Consider the following 25,400-nt stretch of genomic DNA (forward strand, 5'->3'; position numbering starts at 1 on the left):
ATTAAAAAAATGGTATTTTTAGTACTGAGAACTTGGAACTTAAAAAGTGATGGCTCTTATTAGTGCAAATCAATGGCTAGGCTGGATTAAAGTCCAGATGAATGTATTACACTGATTAAATTCACCACCTGGGCTCCTTATTTGCTGTTCTCATCTCCTGGTTTCTCAGGGTAAGTCCCTGCAGCTCCCATCTAACACAGTCTAGGAGGGATTTGTTGGCAGAGGAGGGGAATGACATCTACAAACTGTTTCACAGACCCTGAGCTCACAGAAATTTAATTAAAGGAAGCACAAAAGGAGCAATGGCTGGAGAAGCAACACCTGCCCAGGAACCAGCCTGGGCTTTGGGTGACTGCAGGGGCACTGAAAGCCTTTTCTCCCAAGCCAGGGGGAAGCAGAGCCCATCCAGCTGCTCTTGTGCAAACCAAGAGCCACCCAATGAAAAATCCCACTGCTTCCACTTCCACCAGCAAAAGGAAAAACCAGGATGAGCACCCAGAATAAGAAACGGCCAGACAAAGCTTTTTGCCACCAAAATGATGATATTCATGAGAATTACTCCAGCAAAACCACAAGTCTTCCTCAGGTTTTCCAGGATTCCAGCACCTAAAAGCAGCCATGGGCATCCTGAGGGAACACAGGGATGAGCAGTCCCTGCCATCCAGCACCCCCGTGCTGGCAGCACGAGCACAGCAAACCCAGCCAGGCACAGCTCAGGTGCTCACAGCACCCACGTCTCACACCCACCATTCCCCAGCTCCTGAGAGGGCAAACAGGCAGGACTTCAAAGGGATGAAGCCAGGAGACGAGAGCAAAGCAGCTTCTCCCCTTGAGACTGTTGTTGAACCAAAGCCTGTGGCGTCCTCTGGCTCCCCCAGCTCCTGCACGGGCCCAGAACACTCTGCCCCACTCCCTGCCTCACCCAGAGCTGGACAGCACTGAACACTCCAGAGCAAACCCTGCCTTCCTGCTGCTTCTGGGCAGCAGCACCTGGGGCAGTGGAGAGCACGGGGGTGGCACTGCAGGGCTGTGTCACACCCCACCTTTGTCCCTGGGTTCCATCAGTGACAATCCAGCTGGGATCTGACATCATGTTCTTATTCCCATCTCTTCTGCCTCCTAAAAGCCGAGGGGCAGCGCTGGCTGGGAAGGCTGTCTCGTCAGGGAGGCAGTGACTGGGTGCTCGTTAGAGGCACGGGATTGTCCTGCAGATTCCATGGGATCCTGGAGCCCGTCACAGGGATTGGCCAGATCAGCTCAGGGATGTGCAGCCTTCCACCTCTAAGCTGCTCTGCTCTGCTCAGCCTAGCCATGAATGGAAGTCCCTGGCTGGTGGCTTCTCAGTTTTCATGGACAGCTGCCAGAGCCACGATGTCCCTTCAACAGGAGTAACTCAAGGCAGCCACTGGCTACAGCCTACCTCGGCTGGGCCACGGCCTGGATGGCACTGCCACAGATGGAAAGGTAAGATCGGGTGTTTTTCCAAGCCATCACCACATTCTGACTCAGGAGTTCCCCCCTGCCCCCTGAGCTGCCCAGGGAGCCAGCAGCAATCCAGGCACGGTGAGAACAGCCATGAGCATCCCCATCTTCCTGCTCCCATCTCCCAGCCCCACACCCTGGGAGCTCAGAGCTCTGGCAGGAACCCTGAAAACCCTGAAAGAGGGGTGGGATGGGCAGGGACTCCACCAGGGCACATCAGTGTCACCTCATCCATTGTGTAATTGTCCCTTTCCCCTCTCTCGAGGTTATGCTACACAGGACACGAGCAAGTGCTGTCCCTTCCTGTCCCACAGGAGGCCACATTTGCTGCCTGGTGCACGGAAAGAGCACCTGGATGGTGCTGGAGAGATCAGCTCTGTACCAAGATAATTCTATTCAAAGTCTAGAGGGCAAAGCTGTCACAGATGAAGTATGTCTGTGTATTATCTGTTGGCAAACACGGGACGTAATGGCAGCCACTCAACTTAATGGCTCGAATTCCAGCTCCTCCAAACGAGCCCATCGCCCTGCATGTAATCACAGAATGTATTTAAAAGTATAATTTCCATCCAAAAGGACCAGAGCTGGAGCAATATGACTCATGCAGCTCCCTGTGCACTGGGAAACATGTCAGGAAGCCTGGGAATTTGTGAGCCCATTGCCATCTGTGTAGAAACTGGGCCGTGGACATGATTCCTATGATTCCTCAAACCACTCCTCTGGCATCCACGGGAGCCTGGAGGCTGCTGAGCCCCCACAGTTGGGCCTTTGCCTCTGCACCCAGGGGAGCAGAAAGACTCTGTGAAGCACAGGGAGACAAATACTAAAGAGAAAGGCAATGGAATTAAAAGGCATCTCTCCCCATGTACCTATTCCAGCACTCCAGAGCTCCACAGTTACAGCTGCAAACTCAGCTCCATTTCTGCCATAACAAAATCATCTCCACAGCATAATTAGTGTGCTCGTGTTAAAATGGGTACAAATGCAGGGGAAGAGGCATCCAAATATGATTTGTTTTTCAAGACAACGTGATGTTTTCCCTGGCTAATAGATTCGATTCATTAAGGAGTAACAAGAGCCAAGCACCACTTGCAGCAAACCTTGCTGCTTTTACAGTGAATTATCCATTCCCAGACTGGTTTGCACACTGTTCTTTTTTACCTGCTATGACTTGACAACCTTTTTTAGTCTAACCTGCCTACACATGGCTTACAAAATATCTCTGCTGTAACTACTGCTTAAAATCCTGCTTATTCCTAATTTCCTTAATGGCTCAATTAAGTCCCCGGCGCTGTTCTGCTCTGGGACTGGATGACTCCCACATTCACAAGCAATTTTCAAGGTACTTGGATAGTTTGTGTGAGCAGGTATTTGCACTAGGATTTGCAACACTCTCTCGGGGCAAACATCTGAGTTGTCTGAAGGGGTTTTGAATGAATAATTTCCTGTGTTATCCACCTTCCTCTAGAAATAACGCTCCATCTGTTCATGGAACAGTTCCCTTCTCTTACCAAGGCAGGATGAAGGTCACGCAAGGGAAAGAAAAATTTGCACATCCCCAACGCCCTCCAACAAAACACAAGGCACGTACCTGGCCAAGGTCATTAAGCAGTCAGGGGAAGAAATACAGCTGTCAGGTTAAGGGGAGTGAGTAATCACCCAGTGCATCATTGCTGCGACAAGCACCCCGGGACACGGGCTGGAGTCACAACATGTCCTGTGCAATTAATCACTAATCACAACGTGCTACACAGAAGTCAAATGGCAACTCCAAAGGTGAACCAAAATGTTGCCTTCAAAACACCTAAGCTTAAAAAACCCCTAAACGTGAAAAAAAACTCAACTGTGCAAGCTGAGGAGAAAGGCAAATGGAGTGTGTATAAAATCCCCAGCAGCCTCGGGTGGAAAGCAGCTCCTCTGGGACGTGATTCACCCCAGGAGAACTGGCAGCAGCAGAGCCCATGTGAAGCTAACCCATGGCTGTGCTGACATGGAAGATGTGTCCTTTCCCTGGCCTGTCCCACTGCCTGCTCTACAGAACCCTGCAGTGGTTTCCATGAGAACAGCAGGGCTCTGCTCATCCTCCCTGGCGCCCTGTGCCGAGCTCCTGCCTGGCCTGGGCTCTCTCCTCCTGCATGTTTGGGATAACCACTGGCAGTAAATAGCTGGACAGCCCTCGACCCAGGAGCACGCCCAGTCACAGAGTTACCAAATCATTAAGGAAAACAACTGGAAAACAACTCCAAGGTCATCAAACCCAACCTTTGACCAGACGCCACCACACCATGGAGTGCCAGGAAGGAGCAGGGTAAATGCAAGTGCTGCTCTGGCTTCAGTTCAGAAATGATCCAGGAGCCTCACAGACAGTTGGGCTCCTACTCTGAAGAAAAGCAACCAAGTTCTCTCTCAGTCAAACCTCCAAAACATTTCGGCTTTGCCTCTGGTGGAAGGGAGCCTCCAGGAGCAGCTCTTGGATGGAGGTGCTGCATTCCTGGGCTGGAGCAGTGGGCATCTGATCCACCCCCACACTGCCCAAATTGCAAGAGGTTCTTGCTGTTCCCTGCTTGGACAGGGCTGGGAGAGGATGGGATTTCCCTGCAATCCTCCTGCACCCAGCTGAGCACAGCCAGCCTCATGTGAGGCTTTGTCCTTACTGAGGAGTGACACCAAAGTCCATGGGAACGCCTGGGAGCCCACGTGCATCAAACACCTCAGGTTCTTCCTTCAAGGAACACACAACCCTGGTGGCTGATGGACAATTCCAGTGCTGCTTTCCACTTCTAGAGCAGAACTGGAGTAAAGCATGAATGGCAGCCCAGGAGGTTGGCACACACAGGTACAGAGAGATTTAAGAGCACACAGAGCTTGGATCTGGATTGAAACACACCCAAATGGAGCTGTCAAGGCTGAGTCCAAGGAATTCCCATCCAAGGACCCACTCAGGCTCAGCCTCAGCTGTTCCATATATTATTTGCCTGGCAAGCAGTCTACACTCAATTATATCCAGTACATAATTATTATTCCTTTCAGACACAGGTTTTCTCAACGCAGAACATGGAAAGGATGCCTTAAAGGATTGGTAATTCTAGGACAGGAATATCCAGAGAAGAGACCAAATAACAAAGGTGGGAGATTCTGACCTAATGGGAAATCTCCAGCTCTTCTCAGGGTGATTTTTTTTTCCAGTTAAAAGCAGAAGTTGAGTATGTGAGCTTCCCTCAGATGTTCCATGTGGTGGGCAGGTCATACCAACCACACTTTGGAAGGGACAAGCATGGCAAAGGGATCCACCCAGGGAATTCACCAGGATTTTGCAATGCAGTACCACAGATTACATTCATTGGTAGTGAAATATGCCCAGATCTCTGAAATGAAACTTTAGCTACAGTTATTTTGACTAATTGCTGAAAATCAGAGCATGTACCCTCACTGCTCTGCAGCCCATTTCATTCCTCTCTCTATCACTGGAGCAATTTCCAAACATTCCCAAGGCTATGCCAAGTCCTGCCCCACGATCAAATGTACCATCATTAAGAACTGATTCTGCTCTTTAAAGGCATCCAAGATGTTCTCTTCAGGAAAGTGCTTGCTAAGTACCCTCCTGAAGACATCTGTAAGGAATTTTTACTACTGGCCTAGATATTTACTTCACCTGGAAGAATTAAGTGGCTCTAAGGAGCTTTTAGTTGAAGTAAATCCTCATTTAAACAAGCCCCAGGAAAGTGGACAGGGAGTTCCAATTGCCTCATTTGCTTTTGTTTTATGACCCACTCAGAAAAAAAGAAACAGGGAAGATGGAATGTGATCTGTGTCTCCCAGGTTTCTGTTGCTATTCCATACCTCACTCCTCAGTGCTCTTCTCTCCTCCAGCACTGCCATGGAAACGATAAATTACCCTACTCTCACAAATTTGCACAATCATTTTTATGGGCAGTGCTGCTCAAGAAAGGAGCTGCCTTCCTGGAACTGCACAGCTGGGGCAGCCAGGGTGTGCACCCAAAGGAAGAACTACGGAAAAGAGAAATTGGAGACATGTGGCCAGTGGCAATAGACATGGCCAAGGGGTGGGGTGAGCAGCTGGGCCAGTGCCTCCACGGAAAAACCCCTTCTCCTTCCTATTTCATCTGTAATAGCTGGAGTCAGGGAGACCCTGGACATCTCAAAAGCATGCAGAGGTTGTTCTTCCTTGGATTTGTGTTTGCTGGGCTGGTTTCCTGGCTCAGATCCTGTGCTTCCCAGAGCTGGCACAGGTGGGAGAGGCTGTCCCAAGTCTGCTGCTACCCCACAAGAGATGGCATCGTTTCCACATTGACATGATGGAAAAAAGGATAATTTCCCGTCCAGTTCAGCTGCAGTCTTTGATAACATGGATCACAGCCTGAGTCTGCTGTCACACAGGTTTAGGATCCTCTGATGCAGCACAAAGCAATAAAAAACAAGTGCAGAAAACCAAAGCCGACATTTGTTGTGGTCTTTGATAGCTTTCCATCTCCACGGCAGTGTGGAAGAGGTGATTCTCTTCCCTGACATCCTCTGCTGATATCAAACAGGCAAACCTTGGGAATGCATCTGAGAACTGAGAAACATCTGATAAACAGGAAGCTAACTCATTCCAACCCCATATTTAATGGGAGAGATGCTCCCAGGGCCAGGAATCACAGGAGCAGCGGTGGCAGGGAGTCAGAGAGGAGCTGGGAATGCACTGAAATGAGAGCAAGATCCATGGGAGGCTGTAACATTCCCTCCTCCATGGCTTGTTCTGCACCAAGCAACTCATTCCAGACAGATATCGACAGCGTGGGAGGCATTCAGAGAAAAAGCAACAAATTTTATCAGAGGTTCTGGAAGGATTAATACCCAGGAAAAGATTAAACCCTTTAAAAGCTCAGCTAAACTCCCATTTCAGAGCCTGCTAACACTGCTTCAATAGTTCCAGAGAGGTATTAGTTATGTATAATGGGGAGAGCTGGGAGTCTGAAATGGAGAAAGGCTCCATTTTAACCATCTGAAAGGAAAACACCAACAAAGGATTTCAAACAGAGGATCTGCAAGGTGAGAAATATAAAATCAATTAAGGAATTTTCCCAAGGCAGTCCAGGAAGGCTGGAGGGAGCAGAGCCAGGGGAAAGCTCCTCTCTGCACCAGGAACCAGAACTCTCCAAACCATGAGAGCTTTGGATCCACCTACCCCCAGCAGCCCCAGCCTCCCTCCTGGAAGGAACACAGTGCTGCCAAAAACTTGAGGCAATTCCTTCAAATCCTTCCATGCCAACAGTCTGTAGCTGTTTGGTGTTCAGCCTCACCTTTTCCACCCTTCTGGGAATTCACTTGCCCTGAAAGGTATCTAAGTACCTGGACACATCCTCTTTCTCTCCTTAAAAAGGCAAAAATAATCCCATCTCTGTTATTTATTACACTCCTTGGAAATGTAGCTCCTCAGACAACTTTTAACAACTCAGATCACCAGCCAGTAAATTCAGAGGACATTTGTCTATGTTTCAAAGCACTTGAGTGCCCAAAATAATCTTAATTAAGTAAGAACAGATATATAAATACCACAGAATATTGCAATAAAGATGTCTGCATTATCACGAGTGCCACCTTAGAGCACTGTTGCACTGGACAAAGCCCCTGGGGTCACTCAGAGGAAGAGCTGGGAATATTTTTTGCACTTAGAGCTGGAGGAATTGAAATCAGATCAGGTGCTGAATCAGGCTTTGGCACAGGTGTATTCAGGGAGCAGCAGCTATCCAGGGGAAAGGAAGGTTTTCCTGGATGCAGCATTCCTGCTTCACAGGGGCAACCGTGGAAAGAGAAAATAAAAGCACCTACTTTTCTGTGAGCTCTGGACACTGGGAACACATTTCCCAGGGGCTCCTGCCTCCATCCACAGGCTGGGGCACCTGTGGCTAGCAAAGGGGACCTGTGCACGCTGTCACCTGGCACAGGGACCTAAGGACAGACTTCCCAGGGGAGCACAGATCTGGCACAAGGAAAGGCACCTTGATCAGGAGAGGCTGAAGTCTCATGGGGGAGCCTCCTTCAGTCCTTATCCTGTTAGTCCTGCTGCACACGTGGGGAAAGGAAAGGTGGATCCTCAGAGCTGCTCGGGGTGGCAGCACTGTCCCCACTCAGCCCCTGCTCTCCAGCCAGGGACATGCACCAGAGCAGCCACATCCATAACCAAGCAGCCAAAACCAAAGCTCTTCCTGCTGATGACACCCCAAACTCTCCTGCAGCAGCCCCAGTGTAACAACCACTCCATCCTGGAGCCACAGCCCCAGGGAAAGCCCCTCGGTTCCCTGCCTGCAAACGTCTGACCCCCCAAGTGCCAACAGCTGAGACTCCAGGAGCTCTCGGTGCTGAAGGCAGCAGAGAGTCTGGAAATCTCATTAAGAGCCCTGAAGTGCAGTCATTATTTCCCAAGGCTCCTTTTGGCTGCTGGTAATTGCTGCAGGCACAACAGGACCGAGGCAGGCAGCCGTGGATCACAAGTCTCCACCAAGGTTTGTGAGGTCGTGGCCATCACCACGCAGGAGCTGGTGAGCCACAGCTCCAGCTAATTAAAACTGCAGGAGCAGAGCATTCAGCAGGTCTGAGCACAATTACCCAAGGAAGAATTTTGCCAGGACACTGTGACTTAGCCCAGTGCTTTGTGCACAAAGTGCTGAAGGAGTTTAATTGTCACCACTGATGGGAGCCCACTCAGTGACTCATCCCAGCACACAGGGGCTGCTTTTCCCACTCCTGATTTACTCCCAAGGCCACCACTCCACCAGCAGGACCACACTGGGAAGGGCCAATGTCCTCTGCATTTCAGGACACCAGGCTGGATCCATGGTTTCCCTTTGGGCCCATCTCTAACAGCCAGAGCCAGCAGAGGGGCTGGAATTTGGGAGGAGTCCTCAGGAACCAGAGGTTTTGTCCTGCCATAAAATAATGTAGTCTTTAAATCTGCATTTGTTGATTCTTTCGAGCATTTAACTTCTAAAATTGACTTGGGTTTCATTTAATCTTTTAAACACAAAAAAAAAAAACAAACCCTGAGTTAAAATGTCGTAACAAGGAAAAAAAAGGAACAAGAAAGCGTAACTGCTTGAGTTATGCTCTCAGACATTTGTCAGGATAATTTTATTCCTTCCAAAACACAAACCCTTTCCAAATGGTGAGCAAGGTTTCAGTCTGAAAGCTGCAAGGTCAGGGTAACACAGGTTTGTGTGATTTGAAGCAGTGAGAGCTCCATCCCCACACACACCTTTGGAGTGGCCATTCCCAACTCTTCCTCCCAGATCAATCCTGTCAAATTAATTCATCAGTAAGGACAGATTTTTTTTTTTCCCTGGCTACTGTGCGTTAATTAGCGCAAGGGTTGCCATGGGAACCCAGCAACACTCGTTAGCACCACAGAACTCACCATGCTGGAAGTGAACGTGGGCAAGAGCCCCGCACCAGCAGCAACAGTGCCAGAGCTGGGGACGTGCTGCAGCCAGATTGGCTCTCTGATGGAGGCTCTGACGTCTCTCTGCTCAGTGTAACTTGGAAAAACTTCCAAAAACCTGGATATTGCAAGGATCTGTGGTGATGGGACAAGGGGGAATGGCTTTAAGCTGAAGGGAAGTGGATTTAAAGGGAATATTGAGAAGAAATTCTTTCCTGTGAGGGTGGTGGGGCACAGGTGCCCAGAGCAGCTGTGGCTGCCCCTGGGTCCCTGGCAGTGCCCAAGGCCAGGCTGCACAGGGCTGGGAGCAGCCTGGGATGGTGGAAGGTGTCCCTGCCCATGGCAAGGGGTGACACTGCATGGGCTTTAACGTCCCTTCCCATCCAAATCCTTCTGGGACTCTGTGACATCAGGACCAGTTACTGTGAGAGTCAGGCTCCATTTTCCTGATGTTTTAACAAATACAATTTAGGACCCTGGCAGGAATCAAAGTGAAGCAAAACAGGTTAAGCTGAGAGTGTATGGAAAAAGCTCAGGCATGTGCCCAGCCTCAGGCACTCACTGCAAATAGTTATCAATAATTACCAATAAACCTTTTTCCAGCTCAAAGCCTGTGGCACAAACTGCTGCTGGCAGCAGGGTGAGCCACAGCAGTGACCAGGCTGCTCTGGAGAGTCCCAAGCACTCCTTGCCTGGAGGGATCTCCACTCCCAAGCCTCTGCCCTTCTTGATTTGCAGCCCTGTGGTACCCCAAGGGAGGTTTGTCCATCATCACATTCCTGCCTGGTGGTCAGACGCTCCTCCTAAGAATCTGGATTTTGCTGGTTCCTTCCCCTGAAGCAGCTCTGCCCTCAGAGCGCTCCCAGAGCAGCTCCTGCTCCTCAAGGCTCTCTGTGCTCACCTGCACAGACACATCCTTCAGTGCCCTGTCCTTGTCCCCGTGGAATTCCACTCCTGTGCAATGCTGCCCATCAGCCTGCCCAGTCTGAGCAAGGCTGCACCCCCGGCTGGCACAGGGCATTCATCTCTCCTGGAAATCCATTTCCTAATCCATCCTTGAATCATACCTTGCTTTTTCCTGGCCATGTCACACTGTCAGCTCCCTGTGAGCCTTTGATCCCCTGCTGGAGGCCAAGGTTTTGTCCTGGGCACGGGCTGGAAGCTGCAGCAGGCACGGCTGTCCCTGGGAGCCTCACGCTGCTGCCCTGTGCTGCCTGCTGAGCTGGAACCCTGGGAATATTCCACATCCTCCTCTGCAGGAACATTTAAGGCTTCAACCAGCTCTCTAAATAGTCCACTTTCACTATCTGGGTAAAATTAAACCCAAATCTCAGCACTGTAATAAGGAAGGTATTTCAGAAGATCCCAGCATCCTCCACCCAACAAAACCTGAAATAAAGCAGGGATTTGCCTGCACTTTGCTGAGCCAGCTCCTGAGGAAGGCAAGGCCAGGTGCTCACTGGGTCAAGGCAGATTCTCCTCTCCTCCACTTACAGGAAGAGAAAGAATTTTGGCTTTTCCATCATGTGAAACAGCAGAGACCCCGGGCAGAGCCCTCCCTGCTGAGGGCAACCACCTTCCCCCTGCACCTACAAACACTTCACTAGGAAGGAGGAGCCAGATGTGACATTTTTAACCCTTTTCCCTTTCTTTCTCTGCAGAAGGATGCACATGGCTTGTGCTAAATCTTGAAGAAGGACCAGGGGGCCAGCCCTGAACATGTCCCTGCAGAAGGTGTGGTGGATTCCCACATAACCCCACCTCCAAACACCTCCTCCCACTCCAGGACTGCTTCCCACTCAGCAGATCCTCCTCCCTCACACCGCAGCACCAGGCATGCCACAGCTCAGCACAGCTGTGTAATGAGAACCAGCCCACACACCTCTGGATTTTAAGGGAAAGAAAGGGATGCTCAGGTTCACCAGAGCAAGTTATGTGGGCAAGCTCAGCTTCTCCAGGAGAATCCACATTAAGAAAATTTAATTTCATCAAGCCATTAAAGAAATCAAGCTGAGAAAGATCCCCACTGCCAAGTCTCTCCAGCCCTTCATATAATTTTCTAGCAATCCACCCGCAGGAGTTTTTCTCATCTTGAATAAATAGTCATTTTTGCACCTAAGGGAAGATGAAAACATTTTCTATGCTTTCAAACCTTCTCTGGCATCTCCATCAAGCTCAAATCCCTCCTCAAAATACCCTCCAAACTCTGAAGAAAAACATTTGTGCCTTGTGCTAAAAGCTCCAGAAACTTTCCTTCACAGGCTGGTGTTTCTGCAGTGACTCGCTTTCCTCTTACATAAATCAAGGGCCCAAAAAAGACACAAACAGTGAGGAACAGAAAAGCTAAACCAAGGCTGGTCTCCAAAGCCCAGCTGAATGGGAAACCTAAAACAAGAGAGACTCAGCTTCTGGAAAAACAACTTTTTGACAGCACAGAGCATCTGCCACGCCCCCGTGCCTGCTGCTCCACCTCGGGTCAGAGGGACTCAGAGCTTTCATGTCACACAGTCCAAGAGGAGAGAGCCCTCCTCAAACCAAGGGCACTAATTGTATTAATGAAGGCTTAAGGTCAGTACATCCCCATCAAGCCCAAATTGCTGTTGCCTGAATTAACAGTTCTCCGTCCAGTTTCAAGCAGATGGGAATCCAGAAAGCACCAGCAGGGCTGGGAAATCAATGTCAATATGCTAAATCCAGTAGATTTAATTTTTGGGTTTTAGGAGAGTGAACGAGATCAGGACTGGGTCTTCTTGTGCCAGGGTAGGATTGGGTTACCTACTCCTGCAGGATTCCTGGTAAAGGGAAGAATAACAAGGGAGATCAAGAATTAAGGGGAAAGAAGAAAGTAGACAGGTCATCCAAATTTGCAACAAGATATGACTATACTTGGATAATTCCCAGGCATTTTGTGAGTATCCAAGCCAAAAAAATCCAGGAAAAATAGTAAACATGCACACAGCCCCAAGGGCCACAGCCATGCACTACCAGCCCTGTACATGCAGAGGTGCAGGTACAGCCCACACACAGTAATGCCATGATCTGATTCCAGCTGCTTCAGGCCATAATTCCTTGTACAAAGTGGGGCTTATGGACTTTCTATGCCTTTATTACAGAGAGAACCCAAAAACCCTGTGAACTGCCCAGTGGGTGTGGGTGTGCAGTTCTGCCTGTCAGAGCCAACCCTGGACGAGCACAGGGCCCTGCTCTGGACGCTTCCCTGCCACCCTTGGAGCCAGAGCCGTGTCTCACCCGTGGGGCTCTCACCCCAGATGGAGCTGCTGTCACTGAGGCCAGGACCTGCCCCAGGGAAGGGCTGGGGACAGGCAGGCAGAGGTTAAAGCAGAGGGACACGATGTGAGGAGCTGGAGGCGCCGTCACTGGCGGCTCACCAGCGCTCAGATCCAGTGACCTGACACAGCACAGCTGCTCTGGGTCCTCAGCACACATCCAAGGATCTGCCTCCCGAGAGAAGCCTCTTCCCTCCTGTAAGCCACTGAACAGCTGAGGAGTGATGCTGTGCCCGGGCTCCTGCAGCTCTGGAACACGTGGAAATGTGGGAAGCTCTTGGCCTGCCAATCTCCAGGAGTGATTCTTGCTCTGGTGTCTAACCTGGGAACACTGGATGCCACCAAAAGCAGCTCAAGGAGACAAAGGACATGCTTGGGGAGGGAGCACCAAGAAGCAGCACAGCAGAACCAGCCACATGCCCACAACCCTTCCCTGCAGCTCCTCAGCTCTGCCTCCACCATTACTGCTGCTTCAGTGCCTCTCAGAGCTACCGAACGTGGCTGTCAACCTCCACTGCAAACCTCCTGGGTAAGAGATGGAACACCCCCTGATCCTTCCCTCCAGGAGTTAATGCCTTTTATTTGGCCAGATTGGGTGCTCTGCCAGTCAGTGCCCCCCTCCAAGCCCCCCATGTTGGGCGGGCACAGCTGTGAGCCCCCCAAGGTGGGGCTGTGTGCTGCCAGCTCAGGCTCCCCCCTCATCTCCCCTCACTGCTCTTCCCACATCTTCTCTCCAGCAGCTTTCATCTGAGCATTGCCCTGCACTGGGAGCTGCAGTGCACTTGTTTTCAGAGCTTTCCTGGCCAAGGCAGATTTATCCTGATGCATGCAAATGATGCCAGCGTGCAGGAACTTGCTTCGGACAGAGCCGGGAGTTTGCAGTGCGAGGCTGCTCTGGAAATGTCACTGTGCAGGATCCGAAGGGGCCTCCACCACCTCCTCATTCCCAAGGCCATCAAGGTATGTGCAATGCTTCCTCCACCTGGGTGAAAACACTCACAGAGTCATCCATCCGTCATCCATCCATCCATCCATACATCCACGGATGCCTTTGTCCATCCATCCATCATCCATCCATCCATCATCCATCCATACATCCATGGATGCCTTTGTCCATCCATCCATCCATCCATCCATCCATCCGTCCATCATCCATCCATCCATCCATCATCCCTCCATCCATCATCCATCCATCATCCATCATCCATCCATCCATCCATCCATCCATCCGTCCATCATCCATCCATCCATCCATCATCCCTCCATCCATCATCCATCCATCATCCATCATCCATCCATCCATCCATCCATCCATCCGTCCATCATCCATCCATCCATCCATCATCCCTCCATCCATCATCCATCCATCATCCATCATCCATCCATCCATCCATCCATCCATCCGTCCATCATCCATCCATCCATCCATCATCCCTCCATCCATCATCCATCCATCATCCATCATCCATCCATCCATCCATCCATCCATCCGTCCATCATCCATCCATCCATCCATCATCCATCCATCCATCCATCCCTCCATCATCCCTCCCTCCATCCCTCCCCCAGATCTTCCAGGCTCCCAGAGAACATCCCAGCCACGAGGCAGCAGCACTGTGCCTGTGTCTGGCCTGCCTCAGGGCTGCAAAGCATCACATGGCATTATTTATCCATAGTTCCAACCCCAAAATCCACCAAATTTCTCCTCAAAGGTGCTGCAGGTACACAGCTGAGCACGTCACAGATACACGAGCATCTACCAGCCCTGCATTTTCAGCTTCTGAGCACTTCACAGCATCTCATCCCAAATTCCTTGCTTCAACCAGCACAGAAAGTCCTCTTCTCCAGCACCTTGGATTTTTAACAGAAATTAAGCTCAACACAGTACACCTTCTCCCACACCCTCCTAAACTTGTTTTTCCCCACTGCAAACTCGGTGCAGCGGGGCTGACAACCACAGAGTGAGCCTAAGAATTCTAAAGAAAAATACAGAAACTGAAGAAAACCTGAAGAAAAATGAAACTGAAAACTGGGTTCCCCCAGCTGGACAACAAGGAAAGCACCTGGTGTCCATGGGAAAAGCTGTCATGGCCCTGCAATTCCCTCCCTGCAGTGCCCCAGGCAGTACCAGGAGGTTTTAAATCACTGTTACCTCAACCATCCTCTTTTTGTTTGGGCCTTGCAGAAGGGAGATTTCTCTTTGTTATTTTTAAACTGGAGACCTTACAGATGCCAACCTTTGCAGACCAGCTGGCAGCTGGGATGGTGCCCGTGGGAAGGCACCAGAGCCATGCCTGGAGCCGTGGGGATGCTCAGCCTCCTGTGGCACAGCTTGGGATGAAAAGGAGCTTTCCTTGCTTTCCTCCACTCCCCATCCTCAGTGCTGGAAAGAATTCCAGACTCAGAGGGACCCAAGGGACATTCTGCAGAGAAAACTGTGGGCAGCTGGTACATCAGGGTAATTCTGGAACTGAAAGCTGGAGGGACTTTCCTTTATTTTGGCTTTTTTGAGTGTTTTTTTAGTGTCCTGCATGAAATTCTCTTTCTTTCAGTGGTGCCTCTGGAAAATCAGCAACAGAAATTTGCTTGAGCTTGTAAGCTCCTGTCTGCTGAAATTTGAAAACACTGATAGAAGACTTTGTGTCCGTGTGTGCCTTGGTTCTGAAGGACCACAAGTGGGATGAAGGTCCCACAACAGCAATTCCCACTCAGCTTCCATTCACTGCTTGAGAGTTTGGCACAGAATACACTGAGAGCCCAAAGAAAGGGTGCACACACCTCCAAAACCTCTGTGCCACCAGGATCTACCCTCTCAGAGCTGTGCTGCTGCCACAGGAAGGACACTGCCTTTCCCTGCAGCAGCCACACACATCAGCCACAAGCCTGGTGAGGGGAGCAGAGCTGCCTCACCCATCACTAAACTCAGAGGAAACCACACTCAGATCCAGCTGCGAGACACAAGGACAAGGAGATGTGCAGGTGGATGGAAAACCAGCCAAAAATGTTGGAGTTCTGGTGGTTGTGGTGAGCACCAGGCCAGGCTGAGAGGGCACATCCTACACCAGGGATGCACAGCAGCCTGGCCAGGGCTCCCTGCAGTCTTGGACTGATCCTTCCCATTTTCCACCAGCATGGGATCTCACAGGGTGCAGCACCCACGCAGTGGAAGAGCAATTCACCTCAGAGCAGCTCACCATGCTCAGGCCCCTCTCCCCCAAACAACCTGGCCAGCAGGTTTTCCTTGGCTGGTCAAGTGTTAATAGACACCATTCAATCCCTGCTTGCAAAGCAAAGCTCAGCTCCCTGGGCCAAGCTGGGACTGCCACCCTGACTCCAGAGCACGTGGATGATTCCACAGCCCGTGCAGGTGAGTTAACAACTGGAAAGGAAGACACTGGGGTGTGCAGCAGCACCAGCATCCATCCCTTCCCAGGCTGGCAGATCCACTCCTCCCAGAAAAGCCTCTCTGCTCCAGCAGCCTTCAGCCCAAGGCACTCCTCTGATCCTTTCTTCCAAACCTTGACACCCAGGATCGTTGATGTCAGGAGAGGATGGGATCTAAACTAAGAGATAAGGTGAGCAGTTTCTGCATTTGCATTTCATTTTCCGTTGCATTTCCTACCCATGTCCTTCTGTGGGCAGCCCTGTGGCATTCCTGGGAACAGCTCTGGGGTAACACAGGCAGACCTGAGTGAAATCACTCTCCCTTCTCACATATTCCTACTGATTTCTATGCTCTAAACACACACCAGCCCTGAGGAGCTACTACTAGAGGGTGAAGGCTGCTCACTCTCTGCCTTTGCAAGGGACCAGCCTCAGGGATGGAGGGTTTGGAGCAAGAAAGTCTTGGAGCAAAGAATTCTCAGCTCAGTCTCCTCATTAGCCAATACCGAAAAAAGGGAGGCGCTATGAGATCCCTAAAAAACCTCACATCTGCATGGAAGAGCAACAAGTTATTCATCAATTAGAGGAAGGTTAAAGACCAAAAGCTGCTGTGGCACAGTGTCCTGCAGCCTCTGAGAGCTCATGTGAGCTTCCTGCAGGAGAAATGCAGCCACATGCTCACGATAACCACCTCAGGGAATTTGGTGTGTGAAGGAAATACAAGAATATTTATTCTGCCTGCTCTTCCCAAGCGCCAGGGACAGGTACAGAGAAGGGATGCTGCTCACCCTGTAAGAACACAGAGATTTGGGAGCAGAATTCCAGAGAAGACTGCAGGGCACAGAGCATCCCACCTGCAGAGAGCACAGCACCCACATCCTCTGCCTGGCGCAGCCAGCTGGGCACAGTTCATTCAGGAATGAGGAGAAAAGGAGATAAAAGACAAGCCTGGCATCCCAGAGGAGGAAACATCACAGTGCCACAGAATTCTGATCTGCACCAGCTCTCAGTTTAAACCATCAGGAGCTTTGGATTTTCAGACACAGAGTAAAATTCCAGCTACAGAAAAACATCCCTGCTGCTGCATTTTGGGACTTCTCTCTAGGTCTGCTACAAACACTCTGCCACCCCCCAGACATCAGGAAACATCAGCTGTAAACAACTGCCAGGTCTCCTCTTTATCCACAGAAGTTTATATTCCCTCAAACTCCCAAATAACAGTATATTTTGTTACAATGGCCAAAAATAACCTTGAAAATATGCAAAGAGTTATGATTCCTGACCTTCAAAATATTGTACTTGAGACATTTCACTTTGTTATTCCAGCCATGGACAAATGGTTCTGCTAAAATATCTGTCACAAAGCAGTCCCCTATGCCCAGACCACAATAATCTTTTTAGCAACTTAAAAGGTTCTGCTAAACCATTATGAACTTAACTCCAGGCAGGAAAGAAATGGAAGAGCTGGAGCACCAAAGCAGCAGCTATTCTTGTTAAATTGGTCTCAATTTTTCAAGGATCCTGTTGAACATTAGAGAGGTCACAGCCTGCACCACTGTGAAAACCTAAGAAGTCTCTAAAACCCACGGAGTTTAATAAGGAATGCCATATTCCCAAATTGCCTCAAATGTTTTACAGGGTATTATGACTTCCAGTTTTATAGGTCCAAACCACTAACCAGATAAAAAGTCTATTTCCTCCAGATTTTCAAGGTTCAATTTTTAAAAGGCCAGAGGCACAAACTGTTCCTGTGAGCCAGGGCAGCCTCAGCCATCAGCTTCCATCACAGACCCAGCTGCCCTTCCCAGCTCCCAGGGTTTGTCCTCCAGTGCACAGGAGTTGGTTCCCATGTTAACCTGCTGCCATTTACTTTTCCCAGCTTTCCTCAGCACAGAATCATGGAATGGTGTGGCAGCACCCAGCTGGTCTGCTGTGTCATCAAAGGAAGGAGGGCTGCAAAGAATGGTTTGGGTTGGAAGGGACCTTAATGCTCATTTTGCTCAGGCCATGGGCAGGGACACTTTCCACCACCCCAGAGTGCTCCAGCCTGGCCTTGGACACCTCCAGGGATCCAGGGGCAGCCACAGCTGCTCTTAAACCTAGTGCTCCAAATGTCTGAAGCTCTTTTTGTATTTTTGAGATAGAACTTAATAAAAATCTGAAATCACCTGTCATGGGACCTTCAGGCTGAACAGCATCAGATGATGAACCTCAGCATCCTAGGGAACCATGGTGCCCACCTTCCTTGGCTGTACAGTTTCCCTAAATCTCCTCCATGTAGGTCCCTATTTCCCATGAATGGATTAAAATGGTTTATTTTCTTCTCCCTCCTCCTGCCCTCATGGCCTCACTGTTCTCCCCTGGCAGCCTGAAGCCCAGCCCAAGGCTGTGCCACCAATGTGCTGATGGACACCAAAGGCAATCCCTGGGCTCAAGGCAGCTCCATCCCTGGCCTTGACAAAGATCTGCACACAGGGACACAGTTATGGCAGTGATGGTGCTGCTGGCACTTGTCCAGAAGGAATGAAGCTGTGACATTCCCTGGGGTCAAACAGTGCCTTTCCAGGCACCACCACTGCATTTACACTTTTCATCTACTCAATGCTGGGGCTGTAAAACTTCATCTTTCTTTCTGTGCTGCCCTTCCCTCCCAGATTAATTACATTAACAGCTCTTTTTATGGGCACTATAAAGCAGGGACCTTCTGGGATCTGAGGGTGACTCTTCAAGCCCATTCCTGGTTTTCCTCACTGGATCACATCCTCTTTGTCCCCTTCAAGGAAGTCTGACCTGTGACACACCCAGTCAGTAAAGAAATACTGCAGCTGCTTTCTCTAGGGTGCAGATATTGAACATTACCACCCCCAAAATGCACACAAGGGTGCTCAGGAGCCGTGGCCTTCAGGTCCTCCAGGTCAGATCAAATCCGCTGCTGGTAAACCTATGTAAATGCTGTTTCTTTGGGATTTCTACTTGACTTTCCCCCCTCAGGTTTCCCAAATAAAACCCAATGTCTCATTTCCCACTGACTGACACCGCTGCGGTTCAGCAAATTACCAAACCCATGCACAACTGTGCCTTGATTACTCCTTCTCTTTTTTTATGAAAGAAAATGTCAAATCCTTTCATTTGACTCTTTCAGGAGCCTTTGAGCAGTTCAGGAGCAGTTTCTCACCTCGGAAAGGGGCTCACAAGGGCTGCTTCACACAGCCCCAGATGCCACTGCTGATCCCAGCAGAGCTGCAATCCAAATCCTGCCAGCAGCGAGGCCAAATCTCTGCTGCCTGGCACTGAAATTCTTATCAGATATGGAGACTTTAGGCTGGATTTTCATCTTGATGCTGAGCTGCACACACCAGCTCTGGGTAAGCCGAGCTCTCCAGAGACAGCCGTCCAGCTCAGGGGCCATGGGTCACAGCCATCGTGCCACCTCAGATGAACGTGTCACCACAGGCCAGCCCCAAGCACCTGCCTCCCACTGATGTTACAGCCCCCGCACATTTTTCACTCTCTCTGATGTAGCCTGCTCCACCCTGTCCCAGTGCTGGTGCTCCCAGCAGGCAGCACACAGCCGTGTGGCTCCAACCCAACATATTCATGAACTTCTGATGGAGCACCCGGCTCCTGCCAAGTCCCAGGGGATGTTTTCCAGGGAGCAAGTGAGCCCAGGCTGGGGGCTGGGGGAAGGGGGGCAGCCCAGCCCTGGTGCTCAGCCCTGCCAAGAAAGCAGAGCCAGCAGCGCTGTCCTGGAGTGTCACTGCCTCCATCCATCCCTCACCACGGAGAAGCATCCTCTGTGATCCTTGCAGAGGGATAAAATGCTGCTCTCCTCACTTCCCAGCGCTGTTTGGAGTGCTGCAGGTTTGCTCCAACCACAGCCATGCTCGCTGCTAAATGCTGAGCGTCTCGCTCCCTCCTCCTCTCCCTCGGAATTTTTCCTCTCCCGTTCCAGCCAATCGTGCAGGGGAAAATTCCAGCCTGAGCTTCATTAGTGTAAGATGTAAAAATAGAAGTGCATTATCTTTTGTAGTTCTCTCAGTTGATTCAGCGGCAGTGTGAAGGTAAAATAATTAAATGTTTGTCTGGTGATAAAAACAAGCCCAACAGGAGGGACTGGGCTGGGCTTTTCTGGAAGCTGAGCGTGGAGATCTGGGGGCTCTTGTGCTCCAAGATTTTGCCCTCCCCACTCTCCATAGCTACCAAAAGGATGATGATGCCTCCCTCCCTCCTTCCCTCCTCCTCAGCTCCAAAATAAACACAGGATGGAGGCTTCGGGAGAAGCTGGCAAATGCCTCTGCTGCAAAGCAAGAACTTTTCCTGCCATCTCCCCAAGCCCTGCCTGGCAATTCCTCAGCACCTCCAGAAGCTCTCCCAGAGCCAGGAGAGCTGCAGGAGCGGGCGGGTGTCTGTGCGGACCAAGGTCAACACAGGAGATGTTCAAAAAACATTAGTGAGCTGACTTGATCCTTCATCAAAATACTTTCTGCTCTTCCTTCCTAACACTTCACTGCCCACGACGTGGCAGGCTGAGCCGATGTGACAAACTGTCGAAACACATTTTTTTTAACAGAAAAAAAAATTAAACCTAGACTTTAAAGGTAAAACTGGCCCCTTTGAGTCCCTCTATCATATGTGACATTCCTGATGGAAAAAAAGGGAGGGCAACTTGCTGGGAAAAGGCCCCAATGAGCTGGTAAGAGTTCCAGTCTGCAGAGAGCTCCTGGGCTTCAACTTTTTTTTTAAGCTCCCATTAGTTAATAACAGCAACCACAGAGGTGCAAAAGCACCTGAGCATTTGTCAATCCCCAGAAACAAACCTACGATAAGATGCTGTTCATTGATTCCATAAACTGCAAAAATTCCCTAAATTATTCTGCTGGCACCAGCAAAAAATACCTGCTACCAAAGGGAAAGGACCATCATTTCTCCCTCTCCAAATTGCTCCTCTGTGCTTTATTCCTGCTGTTGTGTTGGTAATGACCTATTTACCACCAGGCTGTGGAGGGTGGCAAATCCCACCCACCTCCGAGTTCCCTGCTGGAGCCTGGGATTGCTATTGATGAGCTCCGTGGTTTGATGGAAAGGAAATGAGTTGAGTTTAAGGGCTGCTGGCACTCTCTCTGGAGAAATGCCAGGGAATTTTTAGACAGTCTTCAACCCAACAATAAAATGCCATGGATGTGAGTCAGAGTGGATGCGAGCATCTCCGTGGGAATCTGGGAGCAGCCAGCTCCGTCTGGACGTGCAACAAACCTGCCCAAAGGAGCCACCCGAGAGCCCAGGTGTCCAAACCACTGATTTGGGGTCCAAACCCACTGCCTGCATGCGCAGAGGGTCACCTTTACTGCCCTGGGACCCCCAATGTTGTGCTCACACTGTGTGTGTTTGCAACACGTAACAGCCTGTAGAATTTTTATACTTTTAGCTTATAAATACATCAGGTAGTAAAAACCAGCCTTTTCTTGGGGTGGATGGATAGCAAGTGTGTGTAGAAAGCAGCTTACAAATGCCTGGCCATATTCATTAATACAGACTCCAAAGAAACTAAACCTTTATGTTTGTCTCCACAAGCTGGCTACATATTTAATTTTATTTCAAAAGGATTCTCCTGAAAGTGGAGTAATTGACATTATTTGTATATCTTATGTCAATGCAGGACAGTGTAGGACTGTTAATTTTAATTTTTAAAAAAATTAAAACCTGATGGCTGAAAAAATCTTGTGACTTCCTAACACATTGGAAAGCACTGAAGTCTTAGTTAACCAAGAATCTGGTTCATGATTTTAAAGGTCTTGGGCTCATGGCCAAACTCCCAGAATGTCCCTTGTGTGCTCCACTTTTAGGTCCATCAGGATGAGCAAGATCCCTGGAGTTCCAGCTCACAGATTTAAAATGGCTGGAGCTACTGCAGGGAGAGAAAATGGGGGGGAAGTCTGTTCTGTATTTATGCACCAACACCAGGTGGGGAGAGGCTCTGAATAAGTAGCACAGGATGCAACAGAATTATCTAAGAATTAAGGCCTATTTTATGTCAGAAGAAGAATTCAGTGCTCTTGGTAATAAATTCAGGAGCCTTTTAAAAAATCAGACCTTGAAGCTGCTGGACACAGATAAGACTCTGTGGCCTTGTCTCTGCAGCACCCCAGCTTCCCCAGCGCTGCCTGTGCTTCCTAAGGTCATCCATAAATCCGGAGCACTTCTGGCCACACCACACACACCAGGAGGGCTTGGGGCAGCCGCTGACTGCCAAGACAAACCCTGCTCCTGCAGCCAATCCACCTCTGTCCATCTTCTCAAAGGAATAATCCACACACTCATCTGCAGGATCTCACTCGTTTCTCCTTCTCTAGGACCAGTGCCAAACCCAAGACTTATGTGCAGGTCCTGGCACCTCTAACCACAGTCTGCACCAAAGCACCAGCAAAGCAAACCCTGACCTGCAGTCCAGCAGGTCCCCAAAGCACTGCTGGCCACGGGACACTGCAGCCAGGATGGATGGATGGATGATGGATGGAGGATGGATGGATGGATGATGCATGGATGGATGATGGATGGGTGGATGGATCGATGGATGGATGGATGGATGGAAGGATGATGGATGGATGGATGATGCATGGATGGATGATGGATGGGTGGATGGATCGATGGATGGATGGATGGATGGAAGGATGATGGATGGATGGATGATGCATGGATGGATGATGGATGGGTGGATGGATCGATGGATGGATGGATGGATGGAAGGATGATGGATGGATGGATGATGCATGGATGGATGATGGATGGGTGGATGGATCGATGGATGGATGGATGGATGGAAGGATGATGGATGGATGGATGATGCATGGATGGATGATGGATGGGTGGATGGATCGATGGATGGATGGATGGATGGAAGGATGATGGATGGATGGATGATGCATGGATGGATGATGGATGGGTGGATGGATCGATGGATGGATGGATGGATGGAAGGATGATGGATGGATGGATGATGCATGGATGGATGATGGATGGGTGGATGGATCGATGGATGGATGGATGGATGGAAGGATGATGGATGGATGGATGATGCATGGATGGATGATGGATGGGTGGATGGATCGATGGATGGATGGATGGATGGAAGGATGATGGATGGATGGATGATGCATGGATGGATGATGGATGGGTGGATGGATCGATGGATGGATGGATGGATGGAAGGATGATGGATGGATGGATGATGCATGGATGGATGATGGATGGGTGGATGGATCGATGGATGGATGGATGGATGGAAGGATGATGGATGGATGGATGATGCATGGATGGATGATGGATGGGTGGATGGATCGATGGATGGATGGATGGATGGAAGGATGATGGATGGATGGATGATGCATGGATGGATGATGGATGGGTGGATGGATCGATGGATGGATGGATGGATGGCTCCACTGCCCAGTTTTCCAGCACAGCCAAACTGACAAATCCCCCCATCTGTTAAAGGCTTAGATCCACTCCAGGTAATAACAACAAAACACTGCCTTCCCCTGCTAGAGCTCACCCACAGCCCATTCCCAGAGCCCTTCTACTCCTGACTCCATCTGTCCTGGGGAGATTTGCTGCCCCTCTCTGCAATTATCATCAGAATAAACTCTATTTTGGGCATATCCTGCTGGTGCTGCCCCTCCATCAAGCTGTGCTGCCAGAGGTGCCTGCAGAAAAGCTGTGCCTCTCAGAATTCAAGGGGCTCTGGGCTGCAAAAAACAGATCTGAACCCTCTGTTCCGCTCACAGGCCAAAGAAAGACTGTCTCTTTGAAAACCTGTTCTGATATTTTCTCTCATCCCATGAGAACTGTCCCACGTGAAGATACTTCAGTTATTTTCCAGAAATACAAATTCATGGCCTAGTGGAGTACATTTTCTGCATGTTCTAATTTGTCCTGACCTCCAGCCCCAGATTTCCCTTTATAACACACTCCTCTATTCTTAGTTTTACCTCCTGCATTGTATCCTTTGCCCTCTTCCAGCTGCACTCTCGATTTGGAAAATCTGTATCTTCCCTTTCCCTGCCTTCCTCCCAGACTGAGGATGGTTCCTTTGGATGCAATCCCCTCAGATTCATCCCAACTCATCCTAACCTGCTCCAAACTCTGTTCCCATTTCTCTCTGCTGCTCCAAGCCAGTATTCTAAACACAAACACATTTAACACCCTGCAGTGACAGCCTGGGAGTGGCACGGTGAGGGGGACACGCTTGGAAGCCAGGAGGGAGGTGAAGATGAATTCCACACCTGGACTCCACTGCTTTTGGGCCATCCTGTGGGGAATGCGAGTGTCTGGCTGTCAGGAAGCTCAGCTGCTCCCTGGATTGCTGTCTCACCTGGCTGTGAAGCTGCTGTGTGATCTTTGAGGAGCCTGGCTGCCTCCTGGGGAACTCTGTCCTTGCCTCACTGCCCGACTCCATCTCCAGGCAGGACAAGAGGCAGGAGCAGAGCAAAGGGACACTCCAAAGGCCATGGCAGCACAGCCTCCCTCCCTCCAGGAGCACAGGGATCCTCCTGCAGCCCCATCTCTGCCCAGACACATCCCTGGGCAGTCTCCACAAGGCCCTAGCAAAACTGGATTCAAAGCAAGGCATCCTCAGCAGCCCCCAACGCTGAGGATGGACCAGAGACAAGGTACAACACCCCTCACAAATGCCACCAAATCCAAGAGAAATGTCATGCTGGCCTTTCAGGAGACTGCTGGGAATGACATGGATGACATCTGTGAAAGTCAGGACTTAATTCTGCCGAATTAGCAGAAGCCTTGAGTGCTGATGGACTTTCACCAGTCTCTTAAACTGGGAAAATCCGTTCAGTGAAAGGAACTTCCAGAAGATGAGGCAGCTCCCATGCCTGTGTTACAGGACCTCATCCTGTGCAGTTAAAGGAGCTGGTCAGAGAGAAAAGCACAGCATGGCCCCAGCTCCACCACTCACACAGAATTCCTGCCCAGGGAAACTCCCTGTGAGGGGACAACAGCCTGCCCTGACCCCTCAGGCATGCCTGGGAGATTTGGGGTGATCCTACAGACACCTGGGGCTTCCACATTCCAACACCCTGTTCCCAGCACCAAAACCACTCCAGAGTGTTCCTCAAGACACAACAAGAGGCAAACTCAGAGCAGGAAGCCCCAGGACAGCCCTCACTGCCCACCTGCCACACAACAGGAGACATCTTCCCCTGGCCACTGCCAGGAAGGAGGGACTCAAATAAACTGTGGGAGGAAGCTGAAAATAACAATCCAGAAAGCTGCAAACATCTGGAAGGCCAATGCTTTGCTCTACAATTCTGCATTGATTTCTTGCCTCAAATAGATTTCTAGATGGATTGCAATTAAAATGAGTTACACAATACTGGAAAAACATCATTCATTTCCGCTTCTGATTTCATTTTTGCATCTTTGCTTTCTAGATCCTTTTGCATTTCAACAGCCACTCCTTGGATCTTAACTTTTTTTTCTTTCCACTCTTCTTCTGGCCAAATTGCTCTGCATCCATTTTTACCTTTTATTCCAGCAAGGATGCTGCTGCTGGTGGCTCACACAGCCCTGGAACAATTCCCTGGGCAGTGGTAAAAATCCCCACTGTGAGCCCCGACTGCAGCTGCTGAGCAAACCCACAGAAATCTCGGAGCATTTATCAGAGGCAATTCTTTTGTAAGCTGCCCTGAGCCCACAGGATCCCCTTGTCACATGCCTCCAGGACACCAATTTCCATCTATTGTCCTGATTCCTGCTCAGAAGCCACAGGGAGGGAGGAAAACGGTGAGGAAGGCTGG

General features: G+C 50.0%; 1 protein-coding gene across 14 annotated transcripts in view; it reads right to left on the reverse strand.

Annotated features, from left to right (window-relative positions):
• Window positions 1-25,400, reverse strand: part of ARHGEF9 (Cdc42 guanine nucleotide exchange factor 9) — a 194,728-nt gene that overhangs the window by 67,693 nt on the left and 101,635 nt on the right. For 3 of the 14 annotated variants that reach the window (XM_039731060.1, XM_039731062.1, XM_039731061.1), the window contains exon 2: window positions 13,065-13,189. The exons of the other annotated variants lie outside the window; for them this stretch is intronic. In XM_039731060.1, coding sequence (XP_039586994.1) covers window positions 13,065-13,163 — 99 coding nt within the window. In that variant the 5' untranslated portion in view covers window positions 13,164-13,189. The remainder of the gene's footprint in view (window positions 1-13,064; window positions 13,190-25,400) is intronic. 14 annotated transcript variants of the gene reach the window in all.

Source organism: Passer montanus, unplaced genomic scaffold (genome assembly GCF_014805655.1).
Source record: "Passer montanus isolate IOZ18808 unplaced genomic scaffold, ASM1480565v1 scaffold76, whole genome shotgun sequence".
NCBI classification, from domain to species: Eukaryota; Metazoa; Chordata; class Aves; order Passeriformes; family Passeridae; genus Passer; species Passer montanus.